Source organism: Podarcis cretensis, assembly GCF_951804945.1.
Source record: "Podarcis cretensis genome assembly, chromosome: 1".
In the NCBI taxonomy this organism is placed as follows: Eukaryota; Metazoa; Chordata; class Lepidosauria; order Squamata; family Lacertidae; genus Podarcis; species Podarcis cretensis.
Window position 1 is genome coordinate 62,866,733 of NC_137170.1, and position 25,407 is coordinate 62,892,139.

General features: G+C 41.5%; 1 protein-coding gene across 1 annotated transcript in view; it reads left to right on the forward strand.

Annotated features, from left to right (window-relative positions):
- The window catches only part of SLC17A6 (solute carrier family 17 member 6), a 47,163-nt gene extending 25,069 nt beyond the window's left edge, over positions 1-22,094 (forward strand). The window contains exons 4-12 of the mRNA XM_079967590.1: positions 4,240-4,354; positions 6,547-6,634; positions 7,421-7,507; positions 11,650-11,792; positions 12,327-12,476; positions 16,033-16,165; positions 18,214-18,324; positions 18,524-18,651; positions 19,668-22,094. Coding sequence (XP_079823716.1) covers positions 4,240-4,354; positions 6,547-6,634; positions 7,421-7,507; positions 11,650-11,792; positions 12,327-12,476; positions 16,033-16,165; positions 18,214-18,324; positions 18,524-18,651; positions 19,668-20,012 — 1,300 coding nt within the window. The 3' untranslated portion in view covers positions 20,013-22,094. The remainder of the gene's footprint in view (positions 1-4,239; positions 4,355-6,546; positions 6,635-7,420; positions 7,508-11,649; positions 11,793-12,326; positions 12,477-16,032; positions 16,166-18,213; positions 18,325-18,523; positions 18,652-19,667) is intronic.
- Positions 22,095-25,407: the final 3,313 nt, after the last annotated feature.

The window sequence follows — 25,407 nt, forward strand, 5'->3', positions numbered from 1 at the left end:
AGGAGGAGTGAATGTGGGGTAGGGAGTTGAAAGTAACATTTATATTTAACTGACAGTCCAGTTAAAAATGTGATTTACTTTGGGAAAGGAAATACTTTCCTGAAAGTAGAATTTAGTGAAGCAATTGCTCCATCTGCTGACAGATAACCACACAATGTGCTTTAATGTCCTTAAATGATTCTTTTTTGGATATTGCAGACATACTTCTGGTTTTCCCCTCCCATCACCTGCATTAAGACTGCATTAAGACTCATGCTTTTCTGGGATTAAACCCCACTGTAGGACTGTAGGTCTTCTGAGATAGGACTGTGCTGCTAGACTCATATTAAAGCAAGTGTTACTGTTTAATGGTGTCTGAAAAGGTGAAAAGGGTAGCAAGCCATGAAATGACTGTGGTATAAATGTTGCAGTACAGAATGGAACCCAAATAACCAGAGTGACTCTGGAAAGTGGAGCTATTTTTGATAGGGGAAAATAAAAGCTCTTGCTTAAACTGCCTTTGCTGGCAGGCTGTATCTGTTGGGTTTGAATTTGTTTTAACTTTACAATTGCCCTAGCTTGTATATGTTGCTGCTTTATACACAGTGTACGTTGCTGTTTCATTGCTGTCTTGGAATTTCAGTGTTATTACTGCACATACCCCAGTGCTTTTAAGTAAAGGCATTATAAGATATTTTATACCAATAAATTAAGAGCAATGTTGCATTTAAGGCATTTGTTAAAAAGTCCCTGTGATAATATAGTTTGCAAATTTAGACACCTCAGTTCCAGATATTCTAGCAATTTAAGGAAATGTATCAATGCAAATGTTATACAACACAGATGGGAGCAGTGAGTGCCAGTGAATATGAAAAGGTCACCTAGAAGGCTTAGCCTTGTTACAGCAGAGGTCAAACCTAGCATTTGTTGTTCAGCTTTCTTTTATCCTTATTCTTCAGATATTAGCTTTCTTCTTATTTTGATGTCAGCTTTAGAAATACCATTGTGCGATTTTGGATGAAATTCCTTGTACGTTGCAGTACAAGGTTGCAAATATAGGCTGTGACATTAAAGGGACAGAAAATAATAGAAAATGAAACACTCTGATTTCTGCTTTAATTCAGTAAAGAAAATGACTCCTGAATCAGAAAAAGCACAAAGATAGGCGAGGAAAATAGTGAGGCTCAAGTAGAAGCATTCAGGCCAGATATGCTAGCCTAAGAAATCCAAAGGAAAACAGATATGTTTGAATAATGATTATCCAAATTTCTGAAATCAGAAATAATCAGAACTTTGGATAAACAAAACCAGCTGTTTACTTGTGCAACACTAAATCCCTGAAGGTCTAGTCTTATGAGCTGCTGGGTTTTTGCAGTACAGTATTTGTAAAATCAGGCAGCAAGTCAGGTAGATCCTAATGGTATTTCATGCTAGGAGTGTGCACATGTCCCAAGATTTGCCTTGTATCTGTACATGTGCATTAAAAAAAAATCTGATCTGTTTCTAGCCATTTAGTGTTCTCTCTGTGTTGGTCTGTGTTTCAGGTCCTTAGCCACTTGGTATAAACCAAAGCCCTGTGTTTCTCATTCACCATAATGAAGAATGTAAACATAGCTACAACGTTTCCCCCTTTTGGCCAAAGTGGATGAAATTTACAGGCACAGGAAAATCCTACTGTAGTGAATTAAGTATGCCAAATTGCCAACAAATAGGTCAAGGGGCTTTTTGTGAGGGAAATAAAAGGGATGCACTTTCTTCTGTAATCCTTTATGGTAGGGGCAGGTTTTTTTGTTTCTTACCATACAAGAATTAGCAGGTGGCTGAGTGGGGTATTTGTTTTTGGGGTATTTGTATTTGTTTTTTAAAAAAACTTTGTAACTTCACACCGACCTTTTCGTTTTGGTTGTCACTGAGTTAGGCTGCCTGTGGAGTTCTGAAGGGCTGTGGTTTTGTTGTTGCTGCTGCTGTTAAAGCAGAGCTACATTGAATTAATTTTAACCCTCTGCTGCTGTGTTTTAACAACAAAAGCCATCACCCACCTCCAGCTCTTCATTGCTCTGCAGGAAACATTTTGGACAACCTCATTTTTTGCAAAGCCCATAGACAGAGATATATCTATCTATCTGTATGGTACAGAAGGAACAGAAACAGCATAGCAACACAAAGCTATGTAGGGTCCCTAATCTGACTCTGGGATGGGTTATTGACATCACATGTGAGGGGTGGAAAGGCTCCGAATCATTCCAATTCACTGTGTAATTTGGTCCTCACCAGATATAGAGCAAGATACATTTATTCATATAAAATATAACAACTCTAGCAATGAAAGAATATGTGAAACCTATGGTAAAATAATCAAAAGGGAGACTACAGAAGTACAATAGAAAAGACAATGAAGTACGATACAAAAGTGACCACAAAAAAGAAACATGGCATATAGATGACAGTTTCTACAAATGTTTTTTTTTAAAAACCAAACTAGGAAATATACCCTTATCGTATATATTTAACTACTTGGCTTCATTGGGATCTTGGTACTTTCATATGAAAGGGCAGATTTTCATGTACGTTAAATGCACTGGAGTGACTGGATTAAAATAAAATACTAGGAAATGAGCCACTCATACGTTTAATAGAGTTCATCATCTAGGAAATACAAACTGTATGTTAAAGTAAACACTGAATTCAAACTAGTATAGTTAATCTAGGGAGGGAGGAAATACAGGAAACTGGTGAAGAAAAGCTGTCAAACATAGGTATATGTACTCGGTCACACACTCAGGCTTTTTCTTTCTCAAGAGAGAGAGAGATTGTTTATACAGAAAGAGGTTTGGTGGGATGTATTAATAATAAGAGAGTGAAGTGGAGACCTATCTCAGTGGAGCATCCTCTGTGGACCAAGTGACCTTTTCCTGCACAGCTGCCTTAAGTCATTTTTCTGTCTTTTCAAACAAAATCAATCCTGTTTCCAGTTCCAGAATTTCTCTCTCTTTTTATAAACAGATGCATAGAAAGCATGTACTGGAAGTGTGCTCTATGCTTTGCAATATGGCCCTATTTCCTGCTTTGTTTGTAATGAATTAAAGACAACCCACATTTTCCTGACTGTTTTGTTGATGATCACCATGCAACTCCCATTTCCTGTTCAAGGCAACACACTTTCCTTATTTCATTTATCCTTAACAGCAGCTAGGAGAAGTAGATGACCTGTTCAAGGTAACGCAGTAAGTTCTTGGTTCTTAGTAGGAAATTGGTTTTGGACATACGTCATTGTAGTTCAAAATCAACACTGTTCATGGAGCTCCCTGTAAGGTCAGTGTTGACATTAGTTTTCTCTACCCATTCCTTTAAGTGTGTGTTCACACATGCATTCTTTACTACTCAGTGAATGCAACATCAAGTGATTACTTGCATTCATATCCAACATCAAAGAACAAGCAGCACTTTTATAGTGCTTAACATAAATTAAAAACAATACATTTTAGTCGGGACAGTTTTCATATTCACCTACTGACCTTCCTCAAGTGATAAGTCATTGATGGTGTATTTTGAATGATTTTATGCAAAGTCCAGTACTAGCATTGTGATTGAAAGTGACCATCTTTTGTTTAGTTGATGGCTTTGTAATGCCATAATGGTTGGTTGACATTCCATTAATGGGAGCGAATAGTCAGGAGACATTTTCCTGAATAGGCAATCTACCTGCCAAGGTTGAAGTCAAACGAGTGTTCTGCAGTGTGTTTCAGAAAAGAATAAAGTTTTGCTCTTTGAAATTGGAGAGAGATGTGAACTGGCTGAAGGCAGTTGGTTGCAGAGAATCTCTCTTGGAGAATCTGCATCCCTGTTTTTAGGAGCCTGCTTGCTTTGATTAGCCTGCGCTTGTATATTTTGTTTAAAAGGTGTTGCAAAGCACCATACAACACCAGTGCACTCTCATGCAAAGGACACTACACCTTGTAACACTGAACCCGAAACTTCTTCCCACTCTGGGAAATGTGGATTGATTGTGAAAAAGTACTGGGGAAATATTTCCCCAAAGAGATGGATCCTGCATGTGGAGTGCATTTAAAATAACCCTTTATGAAATCACAATATTCCTCTACTAAAATAGATATTTTGGCATGGAATGAATAACACAGATATCTAAGTCAGCACATATGTTTCACAGAAAGCTTAAATATAAAAAGATAGATCAGTGTGCTTGAATTCTTGGCATAGGTTTAAACAGCACCATTCCATTGCCTTCCTTTTCTCTTACAGGGTTTTTGGTGCAGCTATCCTATTGACGTCCACTCTCAATATGCTAATACCATCCGCAGCTCGAGTGCACTATGGATGTGTTATCTTTGTCAGAATCTTGCAAGGTCTTGTAGAGGTATGGATAAGAAATACAAACTCTTTAACGTGTGCTTCTCTATCACCATGGCCAACTCGAATAGGAGAAAGATTGATCCTCATGATGTAACCTTGACATGACATATTTCTTTGCTCCAACATGAATGACCTGCAGGGGCTCCTGGAGGAGTAGGCACAATGGCTGCATGTGAATGCTTTGAAGGAAATTCATTCTGAAGCTATGAAAGAACTGAGCAGAAGAGAAGATAATGTCAGGATAGAGCAGAGAAGAAATGTAAGCTAGGCATGAGGAAAGTGGGGAGAAAGAAACAGCCCACAGGGTTAGATGTTACAAACATCTCGAGTTACAAACACTTCGGGTTACAGACACTTCAGGTTACAGACTCCGCTAACCCAGAAATAGTACCTCGGGTTAAAAACTTTGCTTCAGGATGAGAACAGAAATCGCACAGCAGCGGCGCAGCGGCAGCAGCAGCAGGAGGCCCCATTAGCTAAAGTGGTACCTCAGGTTAAGAACAGTTTCAGGTTAAGAACGGACCTCCGGAACGAATTAAGTTCATAACCAGAGGTACCACTGTATAGGCAGGTGACACAAGCACCTTGGTGTTGGATCCAGTGAGGCAGAGCACGAGCTGAAGTACCATGGATAGCTCCAAGTGAGCAACTCCCTCCAACGGAGATTCTCCTCCTCCTCGGAAATTAATGGTGTTACAAGGCCAGAGGAAAAACCTGATCACCACCACTTACCGACTGTTGTGTTATTACACCTCACTTGCAATCTTTCCTAAAACCTCATCTCTGCCTACCCCCTGATTTTTTATTTTTAAAAACCCTTCAACAGTGTCTCTAACACTGTGCCCCCAATATTTTTTCTTGAAGGGCAGCTCCCAAAGAAAGCAGAGGTTGATAGTACATTAAGCCTTTATAAGCCTCTGCCCCCAGGTCACTTCACTCAGGCTCCAACCCCTTGTGGGAAGCTTAGATTCTTAAAAGACACGGATCTTCCTGTGTTCCTTGACCTCCTGCCTGGTGTGCTCCCTGGGCCACTGAGATACTATGGGAAGCATTAGGAACCTCTGGCTCAAAGGACAGTGCCAATAAGGATGTGGCTCTATAGGCCCAGGTTTTGTGGGCTGTCAGTCATCTGCTGGCCCAGTTGCTCTCTTGAACTCCAGCAGCAGGCTGAGAGCCCTGAATCTGGTCCAGCTCCTTAGCTGGTACCTCTGTATCCTTTAGCTTTGCATCCAAATTGCCTTCTCCTTGCTGAGTTCCACAAGTGCAACACTGAGTTTATGGAGGAGGAAGCTGGCATGCAATGCCAGCCCCTAGAATGGTTGAAAGAAGGCTGGCAGGTGGGACTGCCTGGGGCAGACGGAAGCTGACAGGGCAGTGCCCCATTAGCTTCAATGGACCTTCTTCACCACCCGCAGCATGTGTTTTAAATGACTAACAGTTGGATCTGAATGCATTAGCTTATCAGCCAATTCACCCCTGAGTCTGATCAGACATATGACTAATTAAAAGCGGGTAAAATGAAAAAAAATAAGAAAAAAAATGGGACACTGGTGGCGCTGTGGGTTAAACCACAGAGCCTAGGACTTGCTGATCAGAAGGTCAGCGATTCGAATCCCCGCAACAGGGTGAGCTCCCATTGCTCGGTCCCTGCTCCTGCGAACCTAGCAGTTCGAAGGCACACCAAAGTGCAAGTAGATAAATAGGTACCGCTCCAGTGGGAAGGTAAACGGCGTTTCCGTGCGCTGCTCTGGTTCACCAGAAGTGGATTAGTCATGCTGGCCACATGACCTGGAAGCTGTACTCCGGCTCCCTCAGTCAATAAAGCGAGATGAGTGCCGCAACCCCAGAGTCGGTCACGACTGGACCTAACAGTCAGGGGTCCCTTTACCTTAAAATGAAAAATGCCACCAAAACATACACAGCCATAGGGTGCTATGGTGTTTAATTTCTGCCCCACTAAAATAAATGAATGAATCAAACTTAGAAAACATCGCACAATATATGTAGATGTTTCACTGAAAATGAGTATTGCATTTCCAGTATTACTTGTCACAGATAGTCATAAATCTGCCAGCTCCTCAGTGACCTATGAATATTCACAACTCAGATTTGCTCCATGTAACTGATTACTCCTGGTACTACTCAAATTATATTATGCTGAAGCAGGTATCATAAACTAGGTCATCTACTCCACAGGGTGTCACTTATCCAGCTTGCCATGGGATATGGAGCAAATGGGCACCTCCTTTAGAGAGAAGTAGACTAGCAACTACTTCTTTCTGTGGTAAGTAGCACCTTAATTTCTCAAATGTGTTCCCCCTCTCCTTTCTCCAGCATTCTCTGAAATAAACTGATATTTCTCTCCCTCCCCCCAATTCATCAACAAGGTTCATGCCTATTGACTGCCATTGGATTTTCTTCCACCTAAGAGTTTGGAATAGCAAGCTCACACCTCTCAGTCTGTGAACAAAAATTAGGAATTTAAGAGTGTAACTCCGAGTGTTGCAGCTCTGATTCACACAAGTACAATTGGATTTCTTTGTCAACCTGAATGAAACACTGAGATGGTGAAACAATCATTTGGAATTCCTCGGTATTCACATAACAAATGACAGGTGCACCGGAAAGGAGTATTCTTAAGGCATTTAAATTGGCATTGAATCAAGCATCTGATTCGAGGCTAATGTGTTTAGGTGACCATTTTATCACATCTGATATATGACACCTCCCCCCCAAAGCCAAATGGATAAAAAATATGACTCAAAAATAATCGTGGAAGTTGACTGTTTCATTATTTTAGTATTGTGGGATGAACTAACCATGTGATGATGTTGGCCAAATAAAAACGGTAATGTTGTCCATTTGGTCTACTTCACTTGATCATTTTGTCCAGAAAACATCAATGGAAGCTTTTCTTCAGAAGCCTGCAAAAACAATGATGTCTTTTTACTTTGAACTGGTAGAAACTGAACATTTGACAGACAGAAACATGGCTTCTTATGAATATTCATTTCTGACCTGTCCCCTCAGTAAGCATTTCCATTTTGTTAATTGCTGTCTTCTTTTCCAGGTTCTTATGCAGGTGCAGTAATTGCAATGCCACTGGCTGGGATTTTAGTGCAATATACTGGATGGTCTTCTGTGTTCTATGTGTATGGTATGATATTCTCTGTTCACCTTGCTTTCTATGCCACTTTACAATATGCTACTTAAAACCCAACAAAACATGATAATTAAAAGATATAGATGCTAATATTCAATAGAATAATAAAACAACTTTGAAAGAGCAGATATATCAAAACTGCCACCCAAAGGGAAGATATTCTGGAATGTGCTAGTGCAGAGATAGGGAACCTGTGACTCTAGAACATCCTGGACTGCAACTCCCGTCAACCCTAAACTGTTGGCTACAGAGGCTGGGGTTGGCAGGAGTTGGAACACAACAACATCTAGAGAGCCACAGGTTTTCCATCCCTGCCCTAATGGTTGTGTAGAGTTAAGTAAGGGAGGCTTACACACATGCACACACACCAACCCCCATGCAACTACAGAAAATGCCTTGGGGCTCACCCTTACAGTCTACAGGTCTTTCATTGCTGATCTCAGTGATTGTTGGGCATGAGACAGATGCTTCCTAAGGTCATTTGGCTATGTAATGCTGTAAAGCAGGGGTGCCCAAACTTTTTTCAAAGGGGGCCGGATTTGATGAAGTGAACATGCGTGAGGGCCGACTAAAGTTGTTGAGCTTTTTTTAGGATTGGAGTTGTTAGGATTTTACCCCAGGACATATACTGCCACAGGGGCTGGATTAAATCGACCAGTGGGCCGGATTAGGCCCCTGAAATGGACTTTGGACATGCATGCCTGCTGTAAAGGTTCAAATCAACATCTTAAAATTGTTCCTGATGTGTCATTTATGCAGGATTGCTATTATATGTTCCCAGTTTTCTCCATCAAAGTTAAGATGGGCAGCCACTGTCTCAACTACCTGTATCTTTGGAATGCTCTACAGTATATACTGTGCAAGCATTATAGTTACAAGAAGGAGATTGTAAAATCCCATCTCTTCAGTTGGTGGTAGCCAATTAAATTCTTCTCAACATAGACTCATTGACATTAATAAGCCAAATTATTCTGAATATGGCTATTACTGGTCCATGGTCATTGAATCAGGCAGATTTGGTAAAATATCCCTTTAGTTACTGAAGCCATTCAATATCATACCTAGATGTTGGATTTAGTTCCTTAATGAAGTAGAAACACCATCACAGTATATATCTGGCCAAAATTTTGGTGGAGATATGGTTTATGTGAAATGCTTGAGCCCTCTGAAAAAACTCAGTATGCCATTATCCTTTGACACACAAAGCATTCTGAATTTGGGGGGAATGAAAGCCATTATTTCTGTGGATATGTAAGAACAGAAAGCTTTAGGACCACAGAATATGGAATTTTGTTCAGAATATAGCTCCCTTGCTCCATCTATAATCTTGGTCTGCATGCAGCTATGTTGAAAAAAGGTGGGGGGTGGGAATGCTCTGAGAGGATTTTAAGGGAATAGAATTCAAAATGTTATTTTGAGCAGAGCAAAAATAGGTCACATGAAGATGCTTTATAATTCCCAAAGCAGCAGAAATCTTCAAGCTGCCAAATTAGGCCTTAAATGAGAACTGTGACTCAGTCACATTGCACTTACCTCAGTGCAAAAGTGGAGAAACTGAATTATAGTCCATGAACTAGATTGTCAGCTAAAATAAAGCTATATTGAATTGATTTAATTACAGTGGGCAGTGTAGAAAGGTCTCAGTTAGTGACTGCGTGGAATACGGAAAAGGTCCTTTTTGGAATGTCCTTTTTATTGTCTCTGCAAAGCAGGTTTTCAACAGATTAGCTGCACAATTTCAGTATTATTTCTCCTGGCATTTTCACTCCTCCACCCCCATATCTTTAACAGTTGCATACAGGTACAAATGAATTCGACACCATTTCCCACAGTTGAATTTTTGCCTGCGGCTCTTAGGGTGGAAATGAGGCTGGGGCAGAAGGTGTGGAATTGCTCCTTAGAAATATGTGCGAAATCGGTTTGTGCCTTGGAATTATTTGAAATGGCACAAAGCTGTGCAGATTTGCACAAGACAGTCACACCTACCAGGCTGAAAACATAAGAACCTAAGAAGCGTAGTGCAAGATCAGGCCCAAGGTCTACATGCATTCTATTTATTTAAAAGCATTTATAAGCCATTTATCAGGGGGTGGCGCTGTGGTCTAAACCACCGAGCCTCTTGGGATTGCCGATCAGAAGGTCGGTGGTTCGAATCCCCATGATGGGGTGAGCTCCTGTTGCTTGGCCCCAGCTCCTGCCAACCTAGTAGTTTGAAAGCACACCAAAAAGTGCAAGTAGATAAATAGGTACTGCTCTGGCAGGAAGGTAAACAGCATTTCTGTGTGCTGCTCGTGTTCCGTTGTGCCAGAAGCAGCTTAGTCATGTTGGCCACATGACCCGGAAGAACTGTCTGTGGACAAATGCTGGCTCCCTCGGCCTGTAAATCGAGATGAGCGCCGCAACCTCAGAGTGATCTGCGACTGGACTTAACTGTCAGGGGTCCTTTACCTTAAGCTTTATAAGCTATTTAATATTTTTAAAAAAATATTAAAGTGATGTACAATACAGAAAACAAACAATGTCATTTAAACAGAAAAGCAGAAGGTAATATAAAAGCATATACAAACAAATAAAACAAGAATTCAGACACATAAAACAGGCTCCAGTCTTATGGATCAGGGAAAAGCTGGCCAGAAAGATAAATCTTTACAAGACATCTGAAGCAGCTGATGGTTTCTGCTTAACACATGAGAAGGTATGGGAGACGCCTCTAGAAATAAAGTGCAGAAGCAGGACATGGGGGAAATAGCTCTTCTCTTGCTGTAGCAGTTGATATACAGAGGCAGGCTGATATTCTACAAGACGGCCTTATTGGTTGGTGAAAATCTGCAGAGTAGTTTTAAAAGGAGGGGCTTCAAAAATGTTTACAAACTTAACAACTGAGTTGGCTTGCTTCAAAGAAAATGGTCGCTCTGTAGATGGGTTTTGGAGACAGCAGTCAATATGCTTCATAGGTAAAGTAAAGGTACCCCTGCCCGTACGGGCCAGTCTTGACAGACTCTGGGGTTGTGTGCCCATCTCACTTAAGAGACCAGGGGCCAGCGCTGTCCGGAGACACTTCCGGGTCACGTGGCCAGCGTGACATCGCTGCTCTGGCGAGCCAGAGCCGCACACGGAAACGCCGTTTACCTTCCCGCTGGTAAGCGGTCCCTATTTATCTACTTGCACCCGGAGGTGCTTTCGAACTGCTAGGTTGGCAGGCGCTGGGACCGAGCAGCGGGAGCGCACCCCGCCGCAGGGATTCAAACCGCCGACCTTTCGATCGGCAAGCCCTAGGCGCTGAGGCTTTAACCCACAGCGCCACCTGCGTCCCATGCTTCATAGCTCTATTTTAATTCTTTTTAAAAACATTTAAAAGGTTTTTTTAAAAATGTACACTTCAGTTAATAATAGGGGGGAAATGTAGGCTATTCACACTGCACTAATTAACACTGCTCATTTTGCATGCCACCTATTCAATGGCACAGAATAAAACCCCAACATGTTGTCTGGGAGTTGTCACTGGAAGAAGATGCCAAGTGCACCTGTTTGAATCTTACTCTGAGGAGAAATTAGCACAAAACTGTGTGATTGTGTCAGACAGAGTGCCACAACTCTGCAGAGATGGGGTGAATATTTTTAGTATAGTAAAACTCTTTAAGGTTACAATGAAGGGAATGCTTCTTTTATAGCCAAATAGAACGAGGACAGCAAAATGTTCCAGTGTCTTTCAGAACATCCATTTCTATAGAATCTACCATGGCCTAGATCCTCTCATCTCCCCATTCACAGCCCAGCTGCCTGTAGGGATGGGATGGAGGGCCTCTAGGCAGGCCTTTTCAGACTATCAGAGTCAGGCAGAAGCGAACCAGTTTATGCAACGATGCTCTCACATGATCCAAGCAGGGTTGTGATTCTGCTGGGCCCTGCATGCTCCTGCGGACAATTATAGAAACATCCTTTGTGACTCTTCCAAGAGAACCTAATTATGTTGTCAATCTTATTAAGGAGCCAGAACTCAAATATATAAATATATACATAAAGGTGTATAGCTAAATAGACTGCCAAATCGCAGGCAGGTACATTTTTGCTGCTTGGGTGATATTGTTCAGAATGCTATTATTTACATTCATTTTTTTCCTTTGTATGTTATGCAGGTAGTTTTGGTATGGTCTGGTACATGTTTTGGCTTTTGGTCTCATATGAGAGCCCTGCAAAGCATCCCACAATTACAGATGAAGAGCGCAGATACATAGAAGAGAGTATTGGAGAGAGTGCCAATCTTTTAGGAGCAATGGAAGTAAGGGCTCTGCTATCATGTATGTTTCTACCCTGACATTCGGAGATAATGTGCTTCTAGCTTAGGCTGGCGTTGAATTTTAAAGGAATGTTGTAGCCAACACACACAAATGCAGCTCTGGAGTGATGCCCATTTTCTTAGTCCATTATAATGTTGAAAGGGGTGGAATTAAACATGGTATTTGGGAATCCCACACTGCTCAGTGAGAGAGAAGAATGTCAGTGCAGTAATATCAAATAATAAAACTCTGCAATCCAGAATGTTATTTTATTATCACAACAAGTGAAATAAAAAAGAACAAGGATTTTTGAACATATTTGAGATATGGACTTTAAGCATTTATGCATGACTTTCTGTTCCTGTTGCTAATCTCTGCTAATCTTCCAAATGTGTATGGACTTCCTGCTTGTTTTTACATGAGCAAGTACTGTGTAGCAACACAAATGTGCGTGTGTGCATAGTCAGACCAGATAGCAGACTCAAAATGTGAGATTACATCCATGAAAAACAATGATACCCTGCCTTTCCCCCCAGAAATTCAAGACTCCATGGAGAAAATTTTTTACTTCTATGCCTGTCTATGCAATCATTGTTGCAAACTTCTGTAGAAGCTGGACTTTTTACCTACTGCTCATTAGTCAGCCTGCTTACTTTGAAGAGGTGTTTGGATTTGAAATAAGCAAGGTATGGTATTATTATTGATTGATTGATTGTATAACTTCATACAGGGGTGTTTCCAGCTCCCAGCTGCCTGGTGAAGGTGGAAGTTGATTGTGAATTAACAGGGAGACACTTTCTTACCCAGCATCAATGGAGTCTATGGAACACCTTTCAAAGTGGTACCAGAATGAATGGAGATCGTAGAGCCTAAATGCTGCTTTGCAGAACAAAAATGTTCCTTATCCCCACCCCCAACGATAGCCCCTCGTAACTCTAAATATGGGTTTTCCTAATTTAGCTTAAAATATAGGATTCTCAATGCTGCCTATGTGTGTGCCCCAAAGACCAGACATGGCTAGAAATGCCTTAAGATGATTTGTTGAGCAAAACACCATGTTCTTTAATTGTTCAAAGCAACGAGAAAATAACTCCAATTTCACCTTCACGTACTGTATTGCAGTGGCATAGCGTAGGTTGTCAGCACCCGGGGCAAGGCAAGTAATTTGCGCCCCCTAACCCGTGGATTTGCGTCCCCTAACCCTATCCCTAACCCTAACCCCCAGATGTTGTGCCCGGTGCGGCCGGGCCCCCCTGCACCCCCCACGCTATGCCACTGGTGTATTGGCTTGAATATAAGCCTCACTTTTCCTGCAAATTCCAACTGTGAAAAGTTAAAGTGCGACTTATCTTCATGACCTTACAGTATGCAGCCAGGAGCGCAGGGCAAACAGTGCCAGGAGCGTGGCAAAGCGGTGCCCGCCCTGCACATAGTCCCTGTCCTCTCCCCCAAGACTGAGAAGGGAGAGAGCAATGACGGGAAAAGGCTATCGGCAATGCAGCATGGCTCTCCCCCCACCCCAGTATGCAGCCAGGAGCAGTGAGGAATGGAGCGGCTTATACTGAGGTATTTTTTACTTTTTTTTCTTTGCCCCCTCCAATTTTAAAGGTGCAGCTTATATTCAGGTGAGGCTTATATTCAGGCCAATATGATATGCACCTACCATGAATAAACTCAAGTGAAGATAGCAGCACAATATGCATATCACATTCATTATAGGAAGGATTAAATGCTTGTTGTTGTTGTTGTTGTTTAGTCGTTTAGTCGTGTCCGACTCTTCGTGATCCCATGGACCAGAGCACACCAGGCACTCCTGTCTTCCACTGCCTCCCGCAACTTGGTCAAACTCATGCTAGTAGCTTTGAGAACACTGTCCAACCATCTCGTCCTCTGTCGTCCCCTTCTCCTTGTGCCCTCCATCTTTCCCAACATCAGGGTCTTTTCCAGGGAGTTTTCTCTTCTCATGATGTGGCCAAATATTGGAGCCTCAGCTTCACGATCTGTCCTTCCAGTGAGCACTCAGGGCTGATTTCCTTAAGAATGGATAAATTTGATCTTCTTGCAGCCCATGGGACTCTCAAGAGTCTCTTCCAGCACCATAATTCAAAAGCACCAATTCTTCAGCGATCAGCCTTCCTTATGGTCCAGCTCTCACTTCCATACATCACTACTGGGAAAACCATAGCTTTAATGATACGGACCTTTGTTGGCAAGGTGATGTCTCTGCTTTTTAAGATGCTGTCTAGGTTTGTCATTGCTTTTCTCCCAAGAAGAAGGTATATTTTAATTTCATGACTGCTGTCACCATCTGCAGTGATCATGGAGCCCAAGAAAGTTGTTGTTGTTGTTGCTGCTGTTGTTGTTAATTAAATTAATATACTTCTCTTCATCTGTAGATCTCAGCATGGTTCTCTTCTCATGAGGTGGCCAAAGTACTGGAGCCTCAGCTTCACAATCTGTCCTTCCAGTGAGCACTCAGGGCTGATTTCCTTCAGAATGGAGAGGTTTGATCTTCTTGCAGTCCATGGGACTCTCAAGAGTCTCCTCCAGCACCATAATTCAAAAGCATCAATTCTTCGGCGATCAGCCTTCTTTATGGTCCAGCTCTCACTTCCATACATCACTACTGGGAAAACCATACTACTCTCACTTCCATACATCACTACTGGGAAAACCATTAAATGCTTAGAATCTGTTAAAGAGGCAAATGCTCAAAGTATGACCTCTAGAAAGCCCTTATCAAAACAATTGCTATTTCCGGGAAAGGGGGGCGGGCGTATTTTTTTCTAATGTTCTAGAATCACAAGTTCAGTAACATGTCCTACCTTATGCTGCTTTCAGTCTGATGCAGCAGTATTTCTTTATGCTCTTTATATTTGGTTTATTTTGTTCATCAATAGACAAAAATTAGGAGATAAATAAAAATAGTTGCTGTTGCTGTAGCATAGCACAGTTTGAGTTCTAGTGCATTCCACATCTAGAAGAAATATGAGCACAGAGCCTTCAGTATCTGCCTGTCTATATGCTATAATCACATCTTCCTTCTGGTAAGGGTGATCTGTTTCTCATCTTCCATTGACATCTTCCCTGGTGATGGAAAGAAAACTGCATGGAAGAGGTGGATATCAACAATAAAAATAATATCACATTGAGATATCTATTTTGCTTTCCAGAGATGGAATTCTAGCATTCCAACAACTCTGTCAACAGACTGTCTCGTACTTGTATTAATTCAGCATTTTAAGCGTCTGGATATCATCCTGTTAGTGACACAGGAAATGTCCATGAATGCTGACAAATCCAATTTAAACCCAAGAACAGAGCCACATTCTCTCAACATCAGACACATTGTTTCAGCACTCAGAAAGGGCTGCTTTTCCATTCACACCTGTGGTACAGATGGATGGACCAGCTGCATCTCAACTTGGAATGGATCCAAATATTTACCCTCCTCCTGAGAATTCTTCGGAAAGCTTGGGCTTTCCCCAAGAGTTCTCTGAAAACTCACAAAGACTTGGCCCAATCCAAATGTCTGTATCTGGGATTCCTGATGTTCTAGCCTTCCTGCAGCTGGTTTTACTTCTCCCTCTTTTGCAAACTTACATTGTAAAATGGGGAAGGGGTGAAACTAGCTGCAGAGAGCTCCCCCCTCCATTTGCCTTCATCCAAGCCTCCTTTTCAGGAAACCCAACACCACCATTTCACAGTGTTCCGTCTTTTCTCATGGCAGTATCTCAGATATTGAACTCTGGCTGAATTCAGCTGGTAGCAGTTTGGTTAGGCATGATTGCAGAAATCAGCACAAACTCAGATTTATGCTGTAATCACTACATGTTGGAATGTTTATGTTAACTGATCTTCAGGTGCTCATGAAAGGACTAAGATCTTAAGTTAAGTATACAGTTCTGGTGGTAGCAAAATTCAGAATGGGTGAATTCTAGTTCCCAACTTTAGCTGCTATAGGAAGCTCAAAAAGGCTAATATATTCTCTATATTCACTGTCATTAAGATATTTATAGCAGGAGATAAAAGTTATTTATGGGCTGTTTGCAGATTTAACTCCTTGACTCAGAAATCCAAATGTCTCCCCCCACCCCCCATGCTGGTGACATTATTCTTCAAAGAGATATTCTCTTTAAAGGTTTTCTTGTGCTTACAGAGAAAATGCTGCTGATTTTTTCCTCCCACATAATGCCCAATCAATACATTTGATTAGAACTCTGCTTGTTGTTCTAACCTTAGGTGGGGATGTTATCCGCTGTGCCACATTTAGTGATGACTATTATCGTGCCTATTGGGGGACAAATTGCAGACTTTCTGAGAAGCAGACAAATTCTTTCAACCACTACTGTCAGGAAGATAATGAACTGTGGAGGTAAGTCATTACGCCTTATTAAAAGGTTTTGAGCACAGTATAGTGAAAAATACCCAGTTGGCAACACTTTCACAGCCACACTAAAGCTTTCATTACAGTTACTTTGATAAAGCTACATGATTAAAATGTTTATAATGTGCTGGTTCATGTATGATCATACAACAGAACAGACACATACACTCCCCTTCATGACGCACATGAGGCAGATCTCACACTTCCTAAGTGCAGAGGACCACATAACACCGGTCCTGAAAGACCTGCATTGGCTCCCAGTATGTTTCCGAGCACAACTCAAAGTGTTGGTGCTGACCTTTAAGGCCCTAAACGGCCTCGGTCCAGTATACCTGAAGGATCATGTCCACCCACATCGTTCAGCCCAGACACTGAGGTCCAGCGCCAAGGGCCTTCTGGCAGTTCCCTCACTGCGAGAAGCGAAGTTACAGGGAACCAGGCAGAGGGCCTTCTCGGTAGTGGCGCCCCCCTCCCCGTGGAACGCCCTCCCATCAGATGTCACGGAAATAAACAACTATATGACATTTAGAAGACATCTGAAGGCAGCCCTGCTTAGGAAAATTTTTAATGAATGATGTTTTAATGTATTTTAAATCTTTTGTTGGAAGCTGCCCAGAGTGGCTGGGGAAACCCAGCCAGATCGGCGGGGTAGAAATGATAAATAATAATAATAATAATAATAATAATAATAATAATAATAAAATAAGTTTGTATCAGTCTGGCCCAGTGCTATATTTCTAGAAAAAGAGGTGCTGGAATTCACTATGAACACCTCCCTCTTTCTCTTAGAATGGCAATGCTGCCCACTTGAGAGTTACTGGACCTCAGTTCCTGTGAGTTCTCCCTGAAACCACCCCCCCGGTCTGGCCTGTATGCATATACTGTTATGTGGACTCATGTCATACACTGTCCATCTCTTTGAATGCTGGAGGGGAGGTGTGCACCTGTTTCTACACCACACAAAGAAAACTGACAGAAGGATTTTATGAATTAGCTCTGAGCTATGTACCGTAGTTCTGTAGACCAGTGATTTTCAAAGTGGGTGGTATTGCCCTCTGGGGTGGTGTGTGAGGGGGTGCTATGAGACAGGGAGGGCTGGAGGTGTAAATGACTATTAGACGTTGAAAAGTTGGTATCGCTGAATTGAGTTTATCAATTTTGTTGAATTAATTACACTAAATAGTTTTAATTGGATTTTGAATAAATGTGCAATTAGTTGTTTCTGTTCTGAATTCTATTGTGTTATTATCCTCCATAGTGGGTCATGCAAACAACTATTTTGAATAATCCTTTTTATGGGGTAGGGGCACCTCCCCCCACATCACTGTTCCAGGACAGTCCACTCTGCTATACTGAGAAATTCCTCATCTTGCCAATAGCTCTAAGTCTGGATAGGTGGGTCTTGAGTTGCTGTACCTTCTCTTCCAGCAAGGCAACCAACTTGCACTTGCTGCAGGTGTAATTTTGCACATTCTCAGATAGGAAGACAACCAGGTGCTGTAGGTCACTGCAGCAGCTTTCTCACAGTCTATGTCTCTTGGTCCTAAGTACACCCTGACACAGCACTCCAGTCCTCCCCCTAAAACTACTACTACTACTACTACTACTACTAAATTACTTGTACCTCACCCATCTGACTGTGTTGCCCCAGCCATTCTGGGTGGCTTCCAACAGAATATAAGAAAAACACAACAAAACGTCAGACGTTAAAAGGTTCCCAATACAGGGCTGATGTTAGATATCTACAGAAGGTCGTATAGCTGTTTATCTCTTAAGGATGATTTATTACTTGTAAACTCCCCTGCTAAATGCTCTCACAAACCCCCTGTTTACAAGCTCCCAGAGACTACCATCAGCTAAGTAGAACTAAGTAGATCTTTGTCAAATGTTTCATAGTAGTAGAATATGGAAACATTCCAGCTTAAAGCTTACAGTTAAGGAGAAGCACACTGAAATGTTGTCTGTCCACCAGCCTACCTCCTAGATTCCTCAGTACAATGTGTAGCATCAATGACTTTTTCTTTTAATTTCCCAAGGTTTTGGAATGGAAGCAACTCTTCTCTTGGTAGTTGGTTATTCGCATAGTAAAGGTGTGGCCATTTCCTTCTTAGTGCTTGCTGTGGGCTTCAGTGGATTTGCTATATCTGGTAAGCGAACTTCTCTCCCAACAGAACACATTAAATAACAATGAACAAAAATGGGATCTAAAATCATTATGTAAATTGCAAGGTTTCCTGTGAATATGGTAAGGTTTTCAACACTGGATGAATATAAGCAAAACCTTATTCAGTGCAGTGTCTTCTCTGTTGATGAGAGTTTTTTCCCCCTTTGGCCTTCATTTTACAGGATTCAATGTTAACCACTTAGATATCGCACCAAGATATGCCAGTATCTTAATGGGGATTTCAAATGGTGTTGGGACATTGTCTGGAATGGTGTGTCCTATAATTGTTGGAGCAATGACAAAGAACAAAGTAAGTTTCCAAAATAGTTTTTGATAAATGTGCCTGAACCATTGAGGAAAGAAAGAACAGTCTCATAAGACTATATTGTCATTCTGTTGCACCAAAAAGTCAATTCAGAGTAGTTTCCTCACCTCACAATGGTAAAGTGAGCCGATCCTGGAAAAATCATGGGAAACAGTGTAACATTGATTGGCTACACTTTTCACAACATAGCTGAAAGTGAAAACTCACCCAAACTGTGTGCTGTACCTTCTGTGAAAGTCTCACATTTTAGGAAGATTGAATCTAGTGTTACAGGAGCATGCAATGGGCTGTAGATTCACAATCCTGTTGGGAGCATGTGGGACATGAGTACATAAACTGATGCTCCTACAACTGCCTTCACCAACCTGGGGTCCTCCACATGTTGTTGGACTCCAGTTTCCGTCACCAGTGACTATTGGCTATCGTGGCTGGGACTGATGGGAGATGGCGTCCAATAACATCTGGAGGGCTGCAGGTTCCTTATCATTGGGATTGTATATGGTGAAGGGCTGAGGCTCAGTTGTAGAGTATCTGGCATGTCCCAATCTCTGGATCCTTTGGTGTCTTGGGTTGCTGACACTAAGGAGATCTGCTGCTCTTCCCCCTGCTGTTCCTCAGGTTCCAGGTCTGGGCATGGCTGAATCCTTGAGATTTTGGAAAGCAATTGGCAGTCAGACTCAGGAATCGCACAGTATAATATGGCTTCAGATGTTCATGAGTTGTAAGCAGAGCAGCAGATATTCTCTACATACCATGCATATGCTGCTTTAACTACCTATGCAACTGAAGCCACTCCATAGGGCAGGAGTAGCTGACCTGTGACCCTCCAGATGTTGTAGGACTGCAACCTCTCATAAGCCTCCAGCGACATCTGGAGGGCCAAAGATGAGCCCCCTTTGTTGCAGGATTTGTATCAACCACCTATGATTTCAATAAAGACTAATTCAGGACCAGAAGAGCCACACACAGCTATTCTGACACTCCAATCTTCTTCCTCACAGACACGCGAGGAGTGGCAGTATGTCTTCCTTATTGCTGCTTTGGTGCATTATGGGGGAGTCATTTTCTATGGCATATTTGCTTCAGGAGAGAAACAACCATGGGCAGACCCAGAACAGACAAGTGAAGAAAAATGTGGCTTCATTCATGAAGATGAACTTGATGAAGAAACGGGGGACATTACTCAGAATTATGTAAATTATGGTACCACTAAATCTTACGGTGCTACGACCCAATTGGCCCAGGTCAATGGCGGCTGGCCAAATGGTTGGGAGAAGAAAGAAGAATTTGTACAAGAAGAAGCACAAGACTCATATAGCTATAAGGAAAGAGAAGATTATTCATAACAGACCTATGTTGGATATATTTTGTAGTGTTCGTGATTTATTCATTGTGATTGTTTGCACACACACAAAATGTGGTATAATGTAAACACATATCAGGCAAGAAGGTCTTACTGTAAAAATGAAAAAACAAAAACCCATTTAAGTGCAATCTGTATGAGTTTGTGACATCTCATCAGTTCCATTTGGGTGTCTCCATTCACTAGAGTTTTAAGGGTTATCTGGTCAAAACTACAAAGGAAACTAGGTACTTGCAGTAAAATGAGTGTTAAGCTCATAGCTAAGGATCAAAGCACAACTACCAACCAAGTCGGTACATCAACTCTTCTGTTTAGAAAGCCAAAACTACTTGATTTTTTAAAAATGCACTTACATATTTGTTACACTGTCTTGAAAGAGATCATAAAATTGATTGTGTGAATTTAACCACATGTTTACTTGGTACGATGTAGGAAATGTATGGTTGGTCTAAGACATGGATTTCTTAGAGAATAAGGCTTCTGTTTTAGATTATACAATAAAGCTCCAATCCAGTTCCCTTTCGAGAGAACCGAATTGGGACTTTGTACAACAATCTACTATATAATGTATATTTATTGTGATTAATATGCTGCAGGCTACTCTGTGATAAAGGAATTGTTTTTACTGAATGTTTAGGCACAAATGTTTTATTTCTCTTCTTTACAGACTCATGCAGTCTTTGTATGTGTCATGTTCTTCCTTACATGTACCAGCCAGTATAAAGTCACATGTAGTCTACTGTGCAGAATGTTAAATAACTGAAGCAAGGCAAAGGAGTATTTGGCGTACTCATTGTCTGCAGGCTCATTAGAAAGAGAGAGCATAACCCAAACAGATCCAAAGAAAAAATGCACCGCAGACAAGTAGCCCTAGAACAAATCGGATGTATTTCTTTTGAAGCCTGTTTTGAAATAAATGCAAGAAAGGGAGAAGAAATTAGCTATTTGTTTAATCCTGGATAGTTTTTCATATTTTCAGATGCTGTGCCACAATTATATAAATAAAGTCATAGTTTATTGAAGATGCTGTATAATTATAGAAAATAGAACTATTTTAAAGATTTCTGAATTTTAAGAAAAAATGTATTTGCCTTTCAAATAAATAGAACTATAATGGACCCTGAATATGAGCAACAATCTTCGTGGTGAGTCAAAAGTGGAACTGGGGTTGGGCTTAGGAAGAGTGTAACTTCTGCTTTTGCAATGCTCAAGTGCAATTCAGATCCATCGCAATCAATGGAAGGTTTACCATTGGCTTCAGTGGACTGCGGGCTACAGGTCTTTGCCTTGGTAGGAAAGCCTTGTACAATTCAGGAGCTCCAGTGAGCACACTGAACTCCCACAGGCTTTCCAGAGGGGCAATTCAGAGCATGTGCATCTTTTTGTGCCCAAGGGATCTGACCTTGCTGAAGTGAATAGGGAAACCTGAGAAAGTGGGAGCTCTGTATGTGCTTCATGAACACAGAGTTCCGGATCAGGGCCTTGCGTTATTATTTTTTAAAGTGTTATTCAGCAAGATTTGTAATGTAAGTGTACCAAGCAATAAGTGCCATGCACTATGAAGTGCATGCTCTTTTAATCTCTTTGTTACTGTGACTGCTGAGCTTGTAGGTCCTTCAGACAGTTGGGATATTAAATAAATAACTAAATAAAAGGCCAGACCAATCAACAATGGACTACATTAGAATGCCAGACCACTTACTGCTCTTACAAGTATCCATTTCCCAACTCCAATGAAACAACTATCATTGTATGTTTAAAAAAGCCATTCTGGGTTTTTTGATCTGCTCCTTGTATTGTGCTAGTATTTTAAGGCCCTGCTACTGCAATATACAACTTGAGGATTGTTCTTCTTCTTCTTCTTTTTTATTATTAAACAAGAATAAAATAAAGTGAACCATACTTTGATCCGGAGGGGGAGAAATACCAATTATATATTTTGCTTTGTGCCTCAAAGTGATGTAAAATGTGGCCATAGCTTTTGCTGTGAAAAGATGTGGACTGTGTCACTTTTGTTGCTGCAAAAAGTGTTAATAAATACTCTATTTATCCTTTTATATATAAAGGAAGCACCTGTGTGATTTATTCTGGCATGACTTGTATGGACCAGCTTCTCTTACCTCTTTGCAATGAGCATTGACTGCACACACGAACCGCCTGGATGCTTGAGGTTTGCCATTATATCGTTGGCCCACAGCTATTGGACCCTAGGTAAAGGTAAAGGGATCCCTAACCGTTAGGTCCAGTCACAGACGACTCTGGGATTGCGGCGCTCATCTTGCTTTATTGGCCGAGGGAGCTGGCGTACAGCTTCTGGGTCATGAGGCCAGCATGACCAAGCCGCTTCTGGAGAACCAGAGCAATGCACAGAAACGCCATTTACCTTCCCACCTATTTATTTACTTGCACTTTGACATGCTTTCAAACTGCTAGGTTGGCAGGAGCAGGGACCGAGCAAAAGGAGCTCACCCCATCGAGGGGATTCAAACTGCCAACCTTCTGATCAGCAAGCCCAAGGCTCAGTGGTTTAACCCACAGCTCCACCCACGTCCCATTTGGACCCCAGAGCAGCTCCTAAATCAATCCTGAAGGTATAGCAGGGTTATGGCAGAGACTGGATCAGCCAGATACAGCAACATCTTCTCTCACATGGACTTCTTTAGGCAAAACTGCACAGCATGTGATCCAAGCCAAATGTCCCTTCTGGACATTCTCCATTCTTTATCTACCACCTTCCATTTCTAAGTGTCAGCAATTAATGGTGGGGATCCAGAATTCACCTGAGCAGAGCTTCAGAATAGGATATTTCTGCCGGTGGAGAGGCTTTTATTTTTATTTTTTGGGGCCAAGGCTTCCTTGCCCCTGCAGCTCCCTGCAAAGCTCCTCTGGAAGGTTGGAGAACCCTCTGGAAAAGTGTGAGAGTTAGCTCAGGGGGTATCAGGGGGCAAGGAAAATAAATCTTCAAGCAGGACTCTTATGTGGACCCTAGTCCTTTCTATGAATGGAAAGAGCTTTTCCATTCATGAAAGGGGCACTCTGGATCCAAACAATTGTATTTTTCACAGCAGCAAGTTCCTTCTCTCATTGGTTAACATAATGCAAGAAATATGAGAGTATCAGAAGGATAATGTGCCCACTATTACATTTACATATTCAGATTCAGGTTTCAGAGATAATATGCTTCTCAGTAGCAGTTATCTGGAAGTATAACTGGCAGAGACCTATTGCTATCCTGTTTCTAGGTTTCCACAGGCTTCTGGTAGGCCTCTGTAAGGAAACAGATGCTGGATTACATGGACCTATGACCTAGGAGGGCTCTTACATTCTCATGTAGCTTTCCAGTGAGAGCATTAAAAAGGGAGATGGTCATTGTTTTGGTTCTGTGGAGATTTATCACAGAAACAATTGTTCTTCTAAAGCACACAGTTTACTAATGAACCCAGCAGCTCCGAAAACCTATGATGGGCTCCAAGAATCTCTGGTGCATTTTCGAGAACTCTGAGTTATGAATTGCAAAAATACAGCAAATTCCAAGGGGAAAAATCGTTTTTATGGTAACAGTTGAATAATAGTCACAAAAGAATATCTGTGCATCGGAATTCTCTTTCAGTGGGAAATAAAGAATGGGAGGAAATGCTGGTTGTGGGAGAAATGTCACAGCTGAAAGCTGCAAGAATGAAAAGAGCAAATTGACATTTCAAGTCACTGCCATGGAGAGATAAAAATGGTTTTGTTCCTTATTGGGTTAGCCCCAGAGAGAGCTGAAAATAAAAATAAAAATCAAGTAACTACTATTAACTGCTCAAGAGCAGATGCTTAGTACTGTATCTTGGTTTTGTTTACTATGTATCAGGGTATTTTTAAAAACTCAAAATCACATCTTGGAACTGCACCAATATATGTTTCACTGCAGGCCACTGTAAGACATTTCAGAGTTCTGCTTTGGCTAGAACTATGCTATAACCATCAAGCTGAGTTCATATCATCCCCAAACTTTTTTTTTTTTTTAAAAAAAAAGTTTATTTCTCCCTTGCCCCAGAACTGCTTAACTGACACTTAAAGCTTCCCTGGTGGCAGGGATTGCCAAGCTTTTGGACCAGTGGGCACATTTTGAGTTTTGAGAGCGTGTTCCTGGTACCAGTCACAAAATGGCTGACATGGGGACAGGGCATGGCATAACACAAAATTAGATGGCACAGTCATAGTGTACACATGGTGTGTTTCTAAACTAGAAAAGTCTTCACCTGATAAATTTCTCCCTGCCATTAAGCTTCTTGAAGGCACAAGAACTCTGTTTTTCCTCTAATGCCAACCCTAAACCAAAGTGTAGGCTGCCTTATTAAACACAAAGGGATTTACTTCTGAACAGACATGTATACCATTGTATTGTGAGTTAACTGTATAGTGAATTCTTCATGAGTGCCTGGTCTTTAGCTCCTGTACAGGAAGCGACATGCCTGAGCCACTTTGCCAAGTTTTTCCATTTCCCTTTTTGGTGAGGACATTCTTTAACACCGACCCACACTGAATTGCCCTAATATCTGACTGCTACCTTAACCCACTAGCGTCTGGCAAGCCCCCCTGTCCTGGAGATCTAGCCCTCAACTCTAGAGCCAGGACCAGACTGAGGCAGGATACGTTGATGATGTGCCATTGCTCAAAGGAGAACTTTTTATGTATTATCTCCACCACCACAGATGTAGGAACCTACTTCTGTAAAGCAGCTACAATTTACTAGAGGGTGTCAGCCTAAAATTTGGAAAACACTGCCTCCTCCTCACGTTTCCAGAGATGCAGGCCAATCTTCGTAATAAAGCTGAGCTCTTAAAAATCAGAGTGGAATCCTGTCTACAACTTCAAGCCACACTGATAAACTTGAAATCTGACCTTGAATCAATAGCCTTACACACACAATCATTTTCAGAGATCAATAATATCCCGCAGAGATGGAAATTAAAATTTAAAATGAAGAGTTTCTTCTTCTTCTTCTCTCTCTCTCTCTGAATTAAAAAACCCAGCCTTTAAAAAAAGAAACCAAAAAACCTCTCAGAATCTGCTTCTTCGTCTAGACAGTAAGTTTGCTCATGCACATGTTAGATACGTACAGCTTTCTTCTGTCAGATTCTGTGTCTTTCACTAGCTAATTTAATTACACTGCTCTTTATTTAGAACAAAATCCTTTGAGCCTTGTTATGAGTTGCTTATTCTTCAAAGAATGCTGAAGAGATGGAATACAATGCTGTCAAGAATCTATATCATCTTTTTTTTTTAAGGACATAAGTACAGTGGTATCTTGGGTTAAGAACTTAATTCATTCTGGAGGTGTGTTCTTAACCTAAAACTGTTCTTAACCTGAGGTACCACTTTAGCTAATGGGG